This window comes from Strix uralensis, chromosome 7 (genome assembly GCF_047716275.1).
Source record: "Strix uralensis isolate ZFMK-TIS-50842 chromosome 7, bStrUra1, whole genome shotgun sequence".
Taxonomy (NCBI): Eukaryota; Metazoa; Chordata; class Aves; order Strigiformes; family Strigidae; genus Strix; species Strix uralensis.
In genome coordinates, this window is record NC_133978.1 from 23,868,187 (window position 1) to 23,885,872 (window position 17,686).

Sequence of the window (17,686 nt, forward strand, 5' to 3'; positions counted from 1 at the left end):
CAGCAACAACACTTAACAGAGTAGGACAGTGAGAAGCATTACCACATCTTAAAAACACCTTCCCCCCACCCCTCCCTTCTTCCTGGGCTCAGCTTTGCTTCCAATTTCTCTACCTCCTCCCCCACAGCAGTGCAGGGGTCAGGGAATGAGGGGGTATGCAGTCCTCAGGGAGAGGACTCCTCGCACTCTTCCCCTGCTCCAGTGTAGGGTCCTTCTCACAGGAGACAGTCCTCCATGAATTTTCTCCAACATGAGTCCTTCCCATGGGCCACAGCCCTTCTTGAGCTGCACCAGTGTGGGTCTCTGCTGCAGGCTACAGTTCTCCCAGCGCTGAACTACAACAGTGGGGGCTTCTTCCCACAGATCCCAGCTGTCTTTGGGTGCAACCACCTGCTCTGGTGTGGGATCCTCCATGGGCTGCAGGGGGGGATCTGCTCCACTGGTGACCTCCATGGGCTGCAGGGGGACAGCCTGCCCTCTTACCACAGGCTGCAGGGGAGTCTCTGCTCTAGTGCACCCTCCCCACCTCCTCCTCCTTTCTTCCACTGACCTCAGTAATTGTGTAGGTGTCCTTGCAACTCCTCCTCCCAGGTTGCCCTTAAATACATTATCACATAGGTGCAGCCATCGTCGCTAATTGGCCTGGTCTTGGTGCAGAGGTGGGTCTGACTTGGAGCCGGGGAAGCTTCGAGAAGCTTCTCACAGGGGCCACCACTGTAGCTGCTTCCTCCGCTACTAAAACCCCTGCCACACACACAAACCCAACACAAGTGATTATAATATGTATTACTATCAATTAAAGAGCCTTCACCATCATGTTCTTCTGCCACATTGTCTTCTGTTTTGGTTTTCCTGTCATGTGTTTAGAGTAGGACCTTTTTATGATTGGCTCATTTTTCATTTCTCAAGAAGAGCAAGATAAATGAATGGCATGATACCAGGATGGTCTGTTTCAGAAAGAAAAGCTCATTTCATCCTAGCTTTCTCATGAACACTATCAAAATTTCTGTTAATTACTGTTACTGTCTGTTGTTTTCTTTCAATTCAAATGACATGGCATGCTCATGATTTAGCTGGAGCCATTGTTTTGGGCAATATTCAGGACTAATGGTAGTATCAAAAAAGGAAAAGTATAGTAAGATAAGCAAGAACATTTCTGGAGAATATTACATTATGTTGTTTGGCCAGCTAATCAAATTCTGTCTGTGCACTTGAATGGTGTTGGTGGCTGCGTGCAAGTAATTCAGGTCTGGTCACCTGTAGGGTTTGTATTTGTTCCTTAGTACATGTTTTTACAGAGCATTATGTCTTATGGCAATGCCTGATTAAAAAGTATAACTTTGGGAAAGTGATGCTGTTTCTTCATCTGTGACACTTCCTGACCTCAGGGGATCTAGCTACAGGTGAGAGGGCTTTTTGTTTATTACATGTTATTCTACAACACCCCTTCCTCGCCAGGGCTGTGTGCCTGAAATGAGGGTATGCTGTTACCTTTGAAGGTGCTGGAAGGTGTGCTTAGAATCAGGATATTCGTTTAAAGGGAACACTGCAGAGCAGATTCATGACACCTTTTGGTGAGCAATGTCATGTTCTTATCTGTTTAAAATCTTACAAAAATTACACCATTTTAAGGTAAAATGAAAAAAAAATACTAATTGTGTTATCCAAAGCAAACAGCACAGTTAAAAATGTCTAGAATAATAAATGTAGGTGAAGAACTTTAAAAATCCCACATCTATTTAATCTTGGCATAGCAAGTTGAAATCCAAAAGCTCTAACCCTTATCCAGCTAGTGCATTAATTTACGAAAAGAGAATGGTGATTGATAGTCTTGGAGAGGTGATTTTAAAATATATTTTACTGTCTTTGCCTTTTCCATCTTATATCGTTGTGTATATGTGGCTGCGTTTTGATTAGTGAAGGAACTGAACTATGCCTTCAGTTCCTCCTTTAGCTTCTTTGCATTTCAGGTGGGTGACGGAAAGATAGTTCAGATAGTTACGGGAGCTGGGATGGCCGAGGAGTTACTGATCAGCTAAAGAATTCCACCTTGTGATGTTTGCCCCTGGGTTGAATGTGAGACACTACATCTTAAGAAAAACTTTGAGCTGAGAATCTTCACATGTTTTCAATTTCAAGCATAACTTCTGTTATTTTCCATTCTAGAGGAGATCCTCAGTCATATTAATGAGGAGAGATCATAGAAATTTTAATGTTAAAAGTTATTTGGACATGTAATTTAAGCATGTTCTTAAATGCTCTGTTGGACTGGCATGAGGGCTTCTATGTGGGTGATGAAATTCTTTGTATTCTGTATATATAGTAGCAAAATGTCTGGGTTTAGTTATTATTAGTTATAAAAAGTATATAGAAAAATGAAGAAATATTTTAGGTACAGAATATCACATTTGCTGCTCTGTACTAGACTTCTTACCCTGTGGAAGTGCTAGGGAATGCATGTGCAAAAATCAGTTAATTCTAGTAATTTAACAAATTATAAAAGATCTGTGATATAAGAATAGTTTTGTGATTACAGGTTCTTGCATCTGTATGCCAGTGCTAAATACACTTGAGGTTAAGAGGTCACAACTTGAGGTTAAGAAAAAATTAACTTGTGTCCTGAAGGCCGAACAGTGTTCTCATAGCATCAGTGTTCTCAGCTGTTTTGGAGTCCCTGTGCGCAGAGGACAGCACTGCACCCCACTGACTGGGCTTGTTTGGCAGGACTTGACGGCTTCCTGAGCTCATTTTACCAGGTCATTGGAAATCTGCCCTGCGCCCAGCACTGCTAGAGCCATTTAGCTTGGGGAGAGCATCAAGAGCCAGCTGGAGAGCTCTGAAGTCTGTCCATCAGACTCAAAGGGGAAGGTTTACTGTGATTTCAGCCGTAGCTATGAAGTTAGTGTCCTTAAGTTAGTGTTCTAGAGCAGTTGTAAAAATAGCTACAAGGAGGTTTAATGCATGTGCATTATCAGCGTCAGCTGATTTGTAGTAACTCTTCTGAGCATACTAAGGCAAATATAAATGCAGGTTTTGCTTGTTAGGTGACATTTGTTAAAGGAATTTCAAGATTCCTTAAAGATTGTCACATAATTAGGATTTACCAGCTTGTTTAGAGGTACTCTTAGTTCTTTAGGTGTTTCAGCAGAAAGCATATTGCAATTGCAGCAGTCCCTTTATTTTTTTGGTCCATTTACTGATGAATTTGCAGTTCTCATTTCAGTATAGGTGAAGTAATAATAAACAGAGGGTAGAGTTTATCTCCATCCAGAATGTTGTAACACAGTAATAATAGCAGGCATATTTGTTCTCATCAGCTTGGCTTCCATTTTCTTATTAATGGCAGTAAAATCTACAGTCTGCCATTAATCATTTGGAAGCAACAGTAATGTAGCACCTTGTTTGGTTTACTTTCAGTTTATTGGATTTTAAATTTACATTGTTGGTTGTTTGAGTTTGTTTATACTTGCCATGGTCCTGATTTTTCATTATAAGATTCAAGCATTAAATGTTTGCTGTAAGTTCTGTCACTGCTTTTGAAGGCGCTATGTCAAAAGGGAAACATAGCCACTTTGAACTTGTGTACAATTTATGCGAACTTTTCTCTTACAATAAGTATTTACAACAGTATTTTCAGTTGCCAGCAACACTGTTGGACAGAAAATAATGTGTATAAGTCATTTTCAAATTGTCTGAAGTGATGATTGGCTCCGCTGGGCTAGAGCTCCCCAGCATGCGCTTTCTCAGAACCTGCTCTTTACATGTGCTACATGGTATGGGTTTTGCTTTTTATGATGCTGGGAGAATTCTAAGTAGTAAAAATATTGCATGCTTCAAAGCAGCACTTTTCTAACCTGGGCTGCTGAACTCAGTGTCTTGGCAGAGCTTCTGCCAAGCTACCATTCTAGCTATGGCTTTGAGGAACAAGAAGTGGATAAGATACATTGTAATTATTTGCTTTAAAATAATACTGTTTTATCTTTGATGCATGAAGTAGTTAGCTGGTATCATTAGGTCATGTTCAAGCAGTATTATTTAGATCTTAGTCTAAGTTGTTTTTTTCCTTTTTTCTTTTTTTTTTTTTTTTTTGTCCCTCAGTTTGTAAGACTTGTATTGTTCAACACTTTGAAGACAGCAATGACTGTCCCAGGTGTGGCAACCAAGTGCATGAGACCAATCCACTAGAAATGTTAAGGTAAGATGACATTGTACAACATTTGCTGAAGTGAAAGAACAAAAAATTAAAACAAAATTAATCTTAAAATCTTTATCCTGAAAGGGAATTCTTTTTTTTGCTTATTTGTATAATACATATATCAACTGGCTTTGGGGACAGATTCTGTCAATTTCTCATCTCCCAGTAAATTGCAAATTGAGTTTTTTCAGATATATTAAAAGGAGGAGAGATAAGGGAAAGACACAGAAAGACTGGGTATATTGTACAAATTGAATATTTTAATACCTCTATTAAACAAATAAATGGATCAGATACCTTTTATTCTTTACATGAAATTAAATTCTAGACTTTCTCTTTTCAAATGATTTAGGGTGTTCCAAACTGCATGCAACTTTTTTTCTTCTTGGAGCAATGTAGAAAATGAATCATGCAAATAACTGAATGTTTTCCAGGGTGTAGATCTACCAATCTTCATTAATCTGACAGCAGATTTCAATTCAAAGACAGTCATGAAAGAAAGTTTTGACACTAAAAATACCCTTTCTTGAGAGTTTGCATTTTTTATATCACAATAACATCTTTTTTAAACAATTAATTTTCTTGAAATTCTGGATTCTCTTTTAGTGATGTCATGTTGAAACAAAGGTGGTAGCCGTCCTATAAGTGTAGTACAGAGAAATCAAGAAATGTCATCATAAGTGGAAGAACTTCATGTTTTCCTAAAATGATGAAGCCACTCCTTGCTCTCACTCCCAACACTCCCTCCACCCCCAATTCCCCCCAATATTGTTAGTTTGTAATACTGTTGTGAACTTAGGAAGAAATATTGTTACATCAACGTTAAAATAAATATTTACATCTCGATTTTACTGGAGTTGATATTATTTCCTAATATCATTCTGTTTGCTACAACTTGTCATATTTTGCTTTGATTTTTGACTGATATGTGTGTGCATAGCAATTCCCATGCTTCACTTATATACCGAGAGATGGTATTAGGGTGTTATTAGCTTAAGTCTTTATCATCTGAATGTTTTTTGGAAGGGTAGGTCTGAAAGGGTTCATGTGGATGTTTACCATAAGTATTTTTCTCATCTCCTGTCAGTGTCTGAGGTGCTGTCAGCCATAACAGAAGATGCTATACAGAGTGCGTAAGGCTACTAATAAGCTGAAAACAAAAGCATTTTAGAAATGTTTCTTTTATTAAGCAGGAAATTATAGAAGGGTGAGAAAAGTTGAGACCACAAGCCAGAAATGTGGGAAGAGCTATTTTCTCTGCAATTATTCCCTGAAACTCCTTTTAGAGTCATAGGGTTTATTTGCCAATATGCTGCATATAGCTAGTAGTTTGCTGGTTGAGTTTTATGAAACAGTTTTAAACATTTGCTAAACTAATAATCAGAAGAGCACACGAGCAGTTTAATGGAATTATCTTTTTTGGATGTTGCCTGCATAACTTAATACATGTCTTATACTCGGACTGTAGAGACCAGTCCCATCATTGCTCAAGAATGCAGTCATTTTCTGAGAAATGGCATTGAACGCTCTAGATAGTAATTTTAACTGAGATCTTTGAGATAAACTTTATAAACTACTTTATAAACTCAATTCTGAACAACTTCATAACTATGTGTGTGTTTTAGAGCTGTCTTTTAGTAGGCAGCATTTAGGGTCTGTTGAAACTATAAGCCTAAGTCTGAAATTCAAAATTGAGCTCTAGAATGAAAATCTAGGAAGAGTGTTAAATTCTAGAATTCCCTTCCCTGATTTAGCAGAATTCTGCATTATCAGTATTGGGTAGGGTCTGCATTAGTTATACCATGAAGGCAGCCTTCTTTTTTTCTTAGTAGCATGCTGCTTTGGATGCAAGTTTTCCTAAGTGATAGTCTTCATTTGCTTCACTTCAGATAATTAGCAATTATCAGAGAGTGGCTTTGATCTTGTAACTCAATATTATAGAAGAGGCAAAAGAAGAGGCTATACAAAGCTGACATAAATGCTTGGTTCTTCTTTCTTTGTACATTCTGGTTTGGAGGTTGGAAGATGGGGTAGAAAGAGGCATGTCTAAAATATTAACGTTCTTGTTTCAGCATTAACAGGAAGTATCATATTAAATGACTGAGACCAACTTTGGAGTTACGTCAAGTAGTTTCATTTTGGAATGGGTTTGATGCGAATCACAGAAATACAGATCTTTGTTAGAGGGCTCATAGGCATGGATGATAGGAACACTATGAGATGCATCCGAAATAGAGAATATTTTTATAATTTCCTTTTTTTCCCCTATAGTTTAGGTTTAGTTTCCCTGTTCTTAAAGATCAGATAAGTGTTACTTTTTTCTGCATTTTTTAAAGTACTGATTAGTATTTACATTTCATAAGGATGAAATAGCTCTTTTTGTTTAGTTTTTTTAAGAAAATAAATTCATTTACTAAAGTATGAAGCCAGTTCTTGCTGCTAACATTGTAAATTTGCTAAGTATACTGGTTTTCTTGCTATGTTAGCATTACCAGTGACTTTTGTTTTGGGCTGTTGAAGATGAATTAGAAAGTGCTAAATGGGAATTTTCAAAAATAAATATAGAAAACCCAGCATGTATTATACCATCCTGAGGAATGGTTAGTGGGATTTTGAATTAAGGTAGTGATATTCTCTTTTGAAGTCCTTATTTCTTTTCTCTTAATAAGTTATGAAGATTGGAGCTTTCTTACAATGTGAAGTGAATTCCATTTCCAAGACAGGTTCCTAGGTTCGCAGTGCTCTGCTGTGGGAACTTCATAGAAAGCAGTACCATCTGATTACGTTAGATATTGATAGGAGAGGCTAGAAGAGATAACATACTATTTGGAAAGGTAGACCTAGATTGTCCTCTATCAGAAGCTAAGTGCTCAGACATGCCGTGATTTTGGTTTCCTTCTTATCTGTGAGAAGGTACTCTCTACGCTTCAGTGTTTTAGGGGAGGTCTGTTTCACTTGCTGAAGATTTTTTTTTTTTTTGTCCTTATAAGAAGAAGCAATTAAAAAAATGGATCATTGGATCGTGGTTGTAGCTTAAACATGAGTCTTCTTATGGTATGACCATCTCCATGAACTGACAGATAACACAGGGAACTAGTCTCAGAACAAGATGATTGGGTAATAGGTCTAACTGTAAACTTTCAATTACAAATACAAATTCTGTAAAGAAAAGAACCTGGAATGCTCATGAATTTATTATAAGAAGGTAATTGTTATCTATTAAAATGGCTTTTAGGCATTCGTCAATAAAATCATTGTCGTCTTCCTACTTTGCTGCTGCTAGTGAACAAAAGAGAACAGTCATATGTTTTATAACAGCCTATAGTGTATTTTTAATAACATATACACATACATGTGTATATATATGTAAGTATAGAGATGTATATCGAGATGAAAAAATAAGGCAATTAAAAATATACCAAAGGCAATTATTGTCCTGCATCTCAAGGTACTTAATTTCTCTGGCTCTATTACTTAGTACTTTATTTTGTCATGGGTTTTTATTAGGCTGTGGACAGTGACAGTTACTCTTCACAACAGAAGATTTAGAGAGCAGAGGAGAGAAAGGAAAAGGAAACAGAATGAGAGACAGAGGAAACTGCAAGATAAGTGAGACAGGGAGAGGAAACGGAACTAGAAAGTGGATACTAAATTAAATGGATAGGAGGGTAGGTAAAATTCAGAGAAAAGGGAAGAAAAATATTTTAGCTTCAGCAACAAAGGTAAATCATTGTATCCTCTGGAAGGGACAGTAATAGCTATTCCTGGCACTAATATCAGAGTATCAGAGGACATGCCTGTGCCATGTACTGTCATCTGGTAGACGAACTCATGGCAGATTTAAATAGTTTAAATGAACTGTGTTGGGTACTGAGAACTGTCTATCCAGAGCAGCATGGATGCTCTGTGGTCTTTTGTATCCTGCCAAGACTGGTTTGTCTGTGTTGTAATGAGCAGGGAATAGTCTGTTCAGTTTTTCATAACAGCCTTATTACCAAAGCACTTGAACACTTAATATGATAATGGAGTTTATAATTTTCATGATTACTACTGGACCTTAAAATTGGATACTACTTTTACAGTTTATTCCTTTTAGTGACACAATTGTTTGAATGCAACAGAAATTAAAACAATGAAAATTATAGAGTATAACATTTTTTTCTCTTTTGCTTCATTTTTGTCTTTATACATTCAAAAATAAATTCCTTGGTTATTTCTAAAAGAAATCCATTCAAGAGGTGGTTGAGATGTTTTAATGCATGTTGTCTCTCAAGCTAAAATCAGTTGGTTTTTGCAAGGTGTATTATTTACCAGACATACTCAATTCAATTTATTATTCAAAAAGTTTTGTCATTTAAAGGCTAAAAATACTTAAAATGCTAGTTTCTACTTAACGTGAAATGTACTTTTTCCCTTTGAAAGGCTGGATAACACCTTAGAGGAAATTATATTTAAGCTGGTGCCTGGACTTCGAGAACGTAAGTTTCTCATTTGGTTTTGGGTACCTGTTTGGGTTGATGGAGGAAATATGGCTGTTTCTAATGATATACCTATAGTATTGATTTAAAAATTCACATTACTGTTCTTTGATGTTAACTAGAGGAACTACAGCGAGAGATCGAATTTTGGAAGAAAAACAAGCCTCAAGAAAATGGACAAGGTGATTTTTTTTTTTTCTCTCATCTGTATGTTAAGTAACATTGCTCATTAAGCCCTATTTCTTCAAACACTTATGCATGTACATTGTTTTTACTGAATTAAAAGATACTACAGAAACTCATAACAAATCTATATAAATGTAGTCTGGGACTTCATGTACTGCTGCTTATCTATTAACCAGTTGTTTTATAAACACTAGCTGTTTTACCATTATTTTTATTTCCATTCCCTAAGCTCTCACTTTCAACACTCATGCAATTTTCCACTTGAATTCTTAATTTTCTTAATACAGCAAGATGCAGAACTACTTGAGTTTTTTACAGATTATTTTCTGTCACAGAATTTGACCAGCTGTTAAGTAGGAGGTTGTCAAGAATTAGTTATGACAAGTAGTAAAACAGTTTTCTACACATGCTAAACAATTGATTTATATAGATTCAGAAATGGTTTTTCTTTTTTTCTCTTTTGTTTTTTTTGTAGTTGACCTATGAACTTTGAGAGCTCAGTATTGAGATGCTAAGTGAGGACTACATCCAACTGTTTTTATGCCCCTTTAATTTGACATCAAGGTTTTGATACCATAGCCTATTCGATTTGGGCATTTTTAAGGATTTTTGAAAGGCTCTGCTAAGCTGAAGAAATAGCTATTTTTAGTAAAGGATCACTGTCAAGTAAATGTCTTGCACTACTCTTCTGCACTCAATTGTTTAGAATATCTTATTTTGAATTTCATAACATTTAATTTTCTTTCTCACTAGTCTTGTTGATTTGCATTTGACATCCATTATAAGGGACAAGATTCTTTTCTCTGTTACATAATTAAATGAAAAACTGCAGGACAGTTTAGATGAAATTATATTAGTTTACTACAACATACTGTGCAGTGTATACCTATTCAGTTTTAAAAATACTTAGATAATATTTTTATGAAATATAGACATGTGTTGACTTCAGAAAATTATTTTCTGCTATATACATAGTAAAAAATAACATAATTTGCAAATTTGTAGAATGTCACTTACTTTTAACCAATTTCTTCTTCTGGTTCTTACCTTCTTCCCATAATTTAATGGTAAACCTAGTGGAGATCAGTTACTAAGTGTAATGAGTGGTTAGATTGTTTTGTGAATCAGAGGGAAGCTCTAACTCTCAAAATACACTTCTAAGTAGCTACAGATGTATCCAGCTCTGTTGGTGACTGTATCCTTGGGCTATGGAAATTTGGCTCTACAAACCATTTGAAAGTTGTGACAACTCATTGAGAAGAGTTATGAGCATTTAAACTATTTTCAGCCATAAACAAACAATTAGAATCTTGCCTAAGAATGAATTATTTGGTGAGAATGATTTCAGTATGAAGGGACTGTTTCCGTTGTCAATACCATGCCCTGCAATCACATAGTCAGTCTAGTGTAAAAGAGTACATCAGGTATGTCCTGTACCACAGGTCACAACACAGTTCCCAACCTTAGCATCTAAGATCTGTAAAAAAACCTCAGGGTTTACAAGTTTTACATATCAGAAGAAAAAAAGCCCAAACAGCAAAGCATATCTCAGGCACTGCTGACTCCACTAGGAGAGTGGTTACTAGAGACAATTGATGGATGATGATAGGAAACATACTGTGGTATGGTATCTTTATTGGTCCTCTCCAGTCTGAACTGGAGAAGGAAGAGGGCAAACAGCTTTACACTGGTTCACTCTCTGGTGATCAGTTTTATGTTCAATATCTGAGAAAAGCACAAGAAGTAGACAATTTCCAAGGTTTGCAAGAAAGATGAGAAAAAAAAAAGAGATACCAATTTATCCTTTAAGGAAAGAGGGGTGGAGGTGGATGGGGTTTTGGTTTGTTTTCTGTCTTCTGTTCTTGGCTTGATGCTTTTGACTTGGAGAACACTGAGTCCATTTTGATGAGATTAAAATTTCAATGTTTCTTTTTTTAACTTCTGTCATATTAATAACATGCCTCTAATGGACCATCACATTGATTTCTGGAGGCTGCCTGTACAAACACCATTAATTCTAGTATCTACAAGGATTTTTCATTAAATAGTCTGGTGCCATTTACATTTGTATTTCTATCAGAATACCTTGAAAGATGAGAACTTTTTTGTGTGTGTACCTGTTTCTGGAATGATTGGAAATTTGCTGAATTCCCTAGTTCTGTAGTTGATTTGCCTTTCAAGACTTTTCAAACTGTATAACTAAATCTTCATCCATTACTCAGCAGTGATAACTGTTGAAAGTTGCGGATGTTTTTGCATTGCCAAAGAAGCAGGTAGACATCAAGCAGGTGAATGCTTGATTGAAAGAGTTTGCTTCCTGGGCTTTCACAAAAAGAAAAAAAATAATCTGTAGTTTGATACTGTAAATTCTCTTCATAGCAAGATGATAGGAACAAAGTGTGTGAATGGTACACATTCAACTGGATGTGTCAGTAGCTAGTAGGGACTTGCGGACAAATCTTTTATAATTATAAAATACTTCAGTATTCTAAGAAAGAAAAGTAACAAATGTAGATTAAAACTCATGCTGAATATGTAAACTGAACAAAATTAATTACAGTATCTAGAAACTTAGGCATAGCTTGGTATTTGTTAAAGTTTTCATTCTGTCTTCTCATCTTAACTCTTCTAAATGACTTTAAAAGTTTGTGGTAAATGTAGGAAAACAACAGAATTTGTACTGAAACTTTTTCAGGAAATGCAAAAGTAGCTTATTCAAGTTACTTGTGATAATGTTTTATTCCAACCGAGAGCAGCCTTTATTTTAAATAAAAATAAATGAGAGCTACAGAAAAACCCAAATGTATATAATAGGGTTGTTGTATACTGTATTCCAAATCTGTAAAAATGACTCAATTTTATGGTTATTATTTACATACATTGAAGCCTTATCTAGATGTACTTGCTAGTCTTAGCATTTGCGTGTTCAACTATGCCAAACCTTTGAAAGCTAGGAGATGGTACCTTTTCCGAAGAGTCAGATTTTTAAACCAGGAATCAATATAACATGCAACAGCATCAGTGAAGAGAGATAACATGCTATATATAAGATATATGTGCTCTGCCAAAAAGTTATGGAGACCATTCCTCTTTTCTGATATTTTTTTGTTTTTAAAGGGGAATAAGTAAGTATATGGCTGTTTAGTTATAAAACTCTTCTGGAGAGAGACGCCTGGAGTTTTTACAATTACATTTCTTAGACCAGATCAAAACAGGATGAAAGTTAAGTTTTATCTTCCCTTAGTTTACTTCATGATAATATTTCAGGAACTTGTCTTCACTGGGTTCTTGCAGCAGACAGTGAATATGAATTGATTACCCATGTTAACTTTGTTATACAAGTGTTGGGATTAGTTATTCTACTGTTTATTTAAAAGCAATATTTTTTGGCAGTGAACTGCCACACCATAGAGTAAGTTTAGGTGGCTGAGTGATCTTGATGCATGCACAGTTGTAGGGTTTTAATCACTGGACACAAACAGAAGTAGACAGCCATAACCATTAGTGGTCCATCAGCCTAATTCTTTTCTGTCACATAGAAAACTGTTCTTTGCATATTACATTAAAATTTCAATAGTAAAACTTTGTTTTCAGATATTTGTAAATTGATCAATTTAAGAATGCACTGAATTGACATTGTATAAAGTTAATTTAGGAAAAAATGTGTTCTTGAAAATGAAGTATTACTTTAAGTATGTGTTTGTTGCTACTGTGACTTTTAATTATTTTATACGTAAATAATATGATCTTCATATTTTACAGATGAAATCCCAAAAGCTGATAAACCCAAAGTAGATGAGGAGTGTGATGAAAATGAGGAAGATAAAGATTATCACAGGAGTGACCCACAAATTGCTATCTGCCTTGACTGTTTACGCAACAATGGGCAGTCAGGAGATAATGTAGTCAAAGTGAGTAGAAAAGATAATCTGTGCTGCTGTTATTGTTGGCAGAATAGCATCTTACAGTATCCAAATCATTTTATAACCATTAACGATAAACTTTAATGTAGCGACCTGTCTCCGCTTCCATGCTTATTTAGTCCTTTTGCTTGAGGCATTTCAGTGCATCTTGAAATTTTGTAAAAAATACAACTCCATACAGAAATCCATCCGTGACAGTGGATTTTTATTTTTTTTAGTGGATTATTGTTTTGTAGTCTACAGCCTTGATGGTATATAACTGCATTACACAACAGATTACAGCATACCACAGAGGTCCTTAAAAAGCTAGCTGTAAGTGAGCTGCCTCACACTTTCAGGACTGATATCTTACCACACCATCATGAAGCTGCTTTTCAGATATGTTGTGCACTGAATGACTGGGATCCAGATCATCTGAGCTGTAAACCTGATACTGACACTGATGTTTCTCTCATCTGTGGCCTTGGGCAGGTCACTTCCATCTGTAAAATGTGTTGAGTAATACCTGCTAACTGCTGTTTTAAGAATTAGGGATATTTGGTTTCTATTCCAGAAGGGAAGATTACCTAATGGTATCAAGTCTAGAAGAAAGTGTTTAGAAATCCTGTTAGATTTTAATAATGTTTTATTAAATTACAAAGACAAAAATTAAAAAAAAAAAAAATAAAATTTGTCTAGTAAATCACTACTTATATTTTCTGTGTGCTATGTTACATGTATAATTTTGGAAGTTCTTACACAGTAAGAAAGTTTTGACTCAGCAAGAAAACATATGTATGTCTTACCACTGTTTATGCCATACAGAATAAGAAATATCTATCTCCATCACCATGTAGCAGTCTCAGGTTTCCAGCTTTCCAGTTCAATCAAAACTTAGATTCTGGATCACAGAATCTGTGGTAATAGATCACATCTCAGGTTTGTAGCTTCCCTGTATTTTACCTAGATTATCTGAGGATGTTTTTACTTCCTTTTTCTCTCAAGGACTGAAGACATTCGAAGAAATGTAACATCTGTTTGACCCCCAGTGTCAGACACTTAGATTATTTAAGTTGTTCTGGGGCTTTTGGAGGTTTGGGGGTTTTTTTATTTCCTCCCTTCCATATCTTTTGAAAATTTCTTTAGAACCAGAGATGGGTCAAATGAACTTGTTTGTCATCTTGTAAATTTAAAAAAAAAAGTGAACAAAAATGAACCTATGGTGCCATTATGAACTACAAGAGAGTTCAGTAATATTGGTTATTGGTTGAAAAAAATATCAATTGCAGCTGTTCTTGAACTAAAGATTGCTTACATGCTCCAAAACTTCTAATGTGTTTTTTCTGTTTTGTTGCTTTTGCTTTAGGGTTTAATGAAGAAATTTATCCGCTGTTCTACTCGAGTGACTGTGGGAACTATCAAAAAGTTTCTCAGCTTAAAATTAAAACTTCCAAGTTCTTATGAGGTACATTTGAAAGCATGATGCTTGTATTTTTATTTCCCTGCAAAGTATTCAGTTTTTATGAAATTTAATCATATTTGAACTTGAGGAATATTTTTTTAGTCCAATCACTAAGTAGCCTTCAATATTCCAAGTTATATTTTCTGCCCTTAAATGAGAACTAATCATTTTATTGCAGTGACAAGGAACTCATACAATTCCAGTAACTTCAGTTTGTTGCTCACCTGTGAAGGAACAGACACATTAGGTTTTGATATTTTTATGTAAAAAATAAATGCTTTCTCTTTCCATGTGGCTAATAAAAAAGTCATTTAATACAGTTTGGGCCTAGTACCTACTGGAGAAAAGGAGAGCTTGACTAGGCATACACCAAATTACTCTGCAGTTTCATTTTCTTTAGATACAAGAAACTATACAGTAATTATGAAAAAATGAGGAGCAATACCATTTGAATCTTTCAAAATGCAGATACTTTTTTTGCACCTTCTCTGGAATTAGGTGGAGTTTGATGGAGAGAGGGTCTTTGCTGCATGAGTGATTTGATCTTGGCCAAGGCTGTTCCATGTGGGGATTTCCTAACATGGTAGAAGTTGTGATGCAGGGTGGAGCTGGGAAGTGTGAGACTCCTGCCTCTGCTTCCCCTCTTCCCAGGAATACGGGAATTTTGACCTCAGCACAGACTATTTCTTCAGCCAGTTCTCTTACAGGACTCCATGAACTGCAGGCTGCCTTTAGCACAAATGGCAGCATCCCGACTTTGGTCAGAAGTAGGGCTGAGTTAGAGTAGGTGCACAGGTTACTGCAGAGCTATATGCAGGAGTTTGTCACAGTATCATGACATGCTGACCAGCCATTTTGATGTCATCTGGTTTTGTTAATTATGTTAATTTAATCTGTCTCTGGCACATTAATGGCTTCTGTTACATAGTATCTGCTTATTTCAAAATTTTGACCTTTTTTTGGCTATAGTAATGAAAGGATTGTCAAACATTTTCAGTGGAGGGTAGAAGTAAGATGCTATAATACAGTTTAAACCAGTCATTTTTCGCGGTAAGGTCATTACTTTTATTTTGCCTTCAATTAATGAAGAATCATGTTTGAATACTCAGAAGTGCATTTTCATTGTAACTTATAGCTATTTTTAAAGTATTCTTTTAAAAATTATCATTTATTTTTAAAAAAAATAAAATTACAGTACTTCTGTTTTGTATCTTTGGGTTTGAAAGAACATTGACATTAGCAAGAAGGCCTTCAAAATACAGCGCAAGACTTTCTTGTCAAACAGATACTGTGTAGTATTGGTAAATGTAGGGAGTATTTGTCTACTAGTGATTTCCTACCTAGTTTAGCAGACTTTCTTCTGTCTACTTCTTAATTGAAAACACAAAACGGAAAAAATAAAGTGGAATACTATTGTAGAATACATCGTATTGTCAGCATGTTGTATTTGTCCAGGTTTGATATACGTCTGATGGAATTATTGTATAATGATAGGAGTTGAGGGATTAAGTCTCAGAGATTCACATAGGAGTTCATTTAGACATTAAAATTTTGCATCTCTTTGTCTTACGGTTTGTTCTGTTGTATTTTAAGCTGGATGTACTATGCAATGGAGAAATCATGGGGAAGGATCATACTATGGAATTCATCTATATGACAAGATGGAGACTAAGAGGCGAAAACGTAAATGCTGTTACATTATTAACAAATGATGTTTTGGTATATTTATTATAGAGAGTATACAAGCTTTCACAGCTTGGTCCAAAATATATTCTGTGACCCTTTGAAAAAACTCTTATTTAAAAATGCATTTTGCATGTTTTCTGGATTTCTTATGTTTAACCCTATGAGTGAAACCCTGCAGCACATATATTGTGTAGATTCTGAAACTTAAAAATAGCAGGTATCCAAAGTTTACATGCAAGTTCTGCTCTGAGTTTTAAGTCAAATATCTGAAAACCCAAGCACTTATTCTTTTTCTGCAAATTTGCTTTTAGTGACCTTTTGAGTTAGAATAGTTGGGGCATCTGTATCCAGCAGTTCTTTATTAAGAATCTGTTTTATTCAGTCAGTAAACTGAAAGTGACACTGAAAACTTATTGACAAAATCTAATTGTTTTATCACTGTTTCTGTTAATACTACAGCCATTTTTTAAGATATGCTGTATAACACTAACATCCAGATAACATAGCTAAATGGGTTTTCCTTGCCGCATGTGTACATTTTAGAATTTCAATATTTAACTTATTAAAAGACATTTCTTTCAGGTCTGATACTCAGTTTGATTCAGTAGCCCTTGTATTGCTTTGTATATTTTTTTTTTTTGTTAGAAATCATATCATATTTCTTCTCTTTCTTTTATACATTCATTTGTGTGTGGCTGTTGATTGTTCTTCACTCTGTTGCTTTGTAGTATATGCAGATTTGTTGTCTATCACTACAGTGGAGGCTATATTGAAGTGCAGCTAAGGTTAAGCATTTAACATAAGTTAATGTACTGATCTGTAGAAAATTCTGTACTCTTTTTTTTTTTTCCTTTTTTTTTTTTTTTAGCTTCCTAGTACTCAGAATAAAAAGCATTGGGGCATGAACAGAGAAGACAGGATTAAGCACACTGTGGAGTTAACGATTCATAAGTTTCTTAAAGTTTTACCTTAATCTGAATGGGGAGAGGGAAGGATAGATTTTGATAGGAATTAGAGGAGTTAATGTATATAGGCAAGTATTCATTAAATTTGAAAGTAATATTGCACTGAAATTTGATGATTGCTGAAATCCCAATATTGCACGAATTAGGGAGCTTTAAGTAGTATTTTTTTCAATACAGCCTTGAAATCAGTGGGTGTTTGTTTGGCTTGCCATCTTATATTTTTGTTAGCATTGGCTGTACTATTAGGAAGTATTGAGGCAACAGCTTTAATGATAATGGAATTCTTTCATGACATTTAATCCCGCAGCCCCTGCCTACAAATGGACTTTTGGCAGTTGCATTGGTTTGGAAGCAACAATAACTAATATCTTGACAAAGAGGACATTATTTGTACTGATGAAATTTTTTCAAAAATCTCAGAACTATAGTTTTTAACATTAAGTGAATATAAGAGTTGACAACTCTTGATTAAATATGTAAGTTGTTTTTATATACACATAGTATAGTCAGGTATGTATTAATCTTTTCCTTTATGTAGTTTTAAATTACTCCCCTGAAGTCAGAGATGACAAACTAAAACCTGTAAAAATTGCGTTGTGCTGGTAATAAATTCAGTAACATCTAGGCTTCTATGATTTTGTTTTCCTTAACTGTGTTGAGTCTTGTTACAAAACAGAAGTTGTGATGGTAATTAATTAACAATCTCTTTTTTTTGGATGAAGATCAAATAAATCCATTATCTCCGTCTTTGGTACTATTCACCATGAGCTTTTACTGGCACACCTGTGGACCTTACAAGAGGTGGAGTAGTA

The 17,686-nt window shown here is 35.3% G+C and overlaps 1 protein-coding gene across 6 annotated transcripts in view; it reads left to right on the forward strand.

The window, feature by feature from the left end:
• PCGF5 (polycomb group ring finger 5) overlaps positions 1-17,686 on the forward strand; it is a 73,372-nt gene that overhangs the window by 43,452 nt on the left and 12,234 nt on the right. For all 6 annotated transcript variants that reach the window (XR_012629688.1, XR_012629689.1, XM_074874913.1 and 3 more), the window contains 6 exons: positions 4,099-4,195; positions 8,618-8,673; positions 8,796-8,855; positions 12,622-12,770; positions 14,128-14,226; positions 15,817-15,906. Coding sequence is in view for 4 of the 6 variants with exons in the window: in XM_074874913.1 (XP_074731014.1) it covers positions 4,099-4,195; positions 8,618-8,673; positions 8,796-8,855; positions 12,622-12,770; positions 14,128-14,226; positions 15,817-15,906 (551 nt within the window). In the remaining 2 variants the exon portion in view is untranslated. The remainder of the gene's footprint in view (positions 1-4,098; positions 4,196-8,617; positions 8,674-8,795; positions 8,856-12,621; positions 12,771-14,127; positions 14,227-15,816; positions 15,907-17,686) is intronic.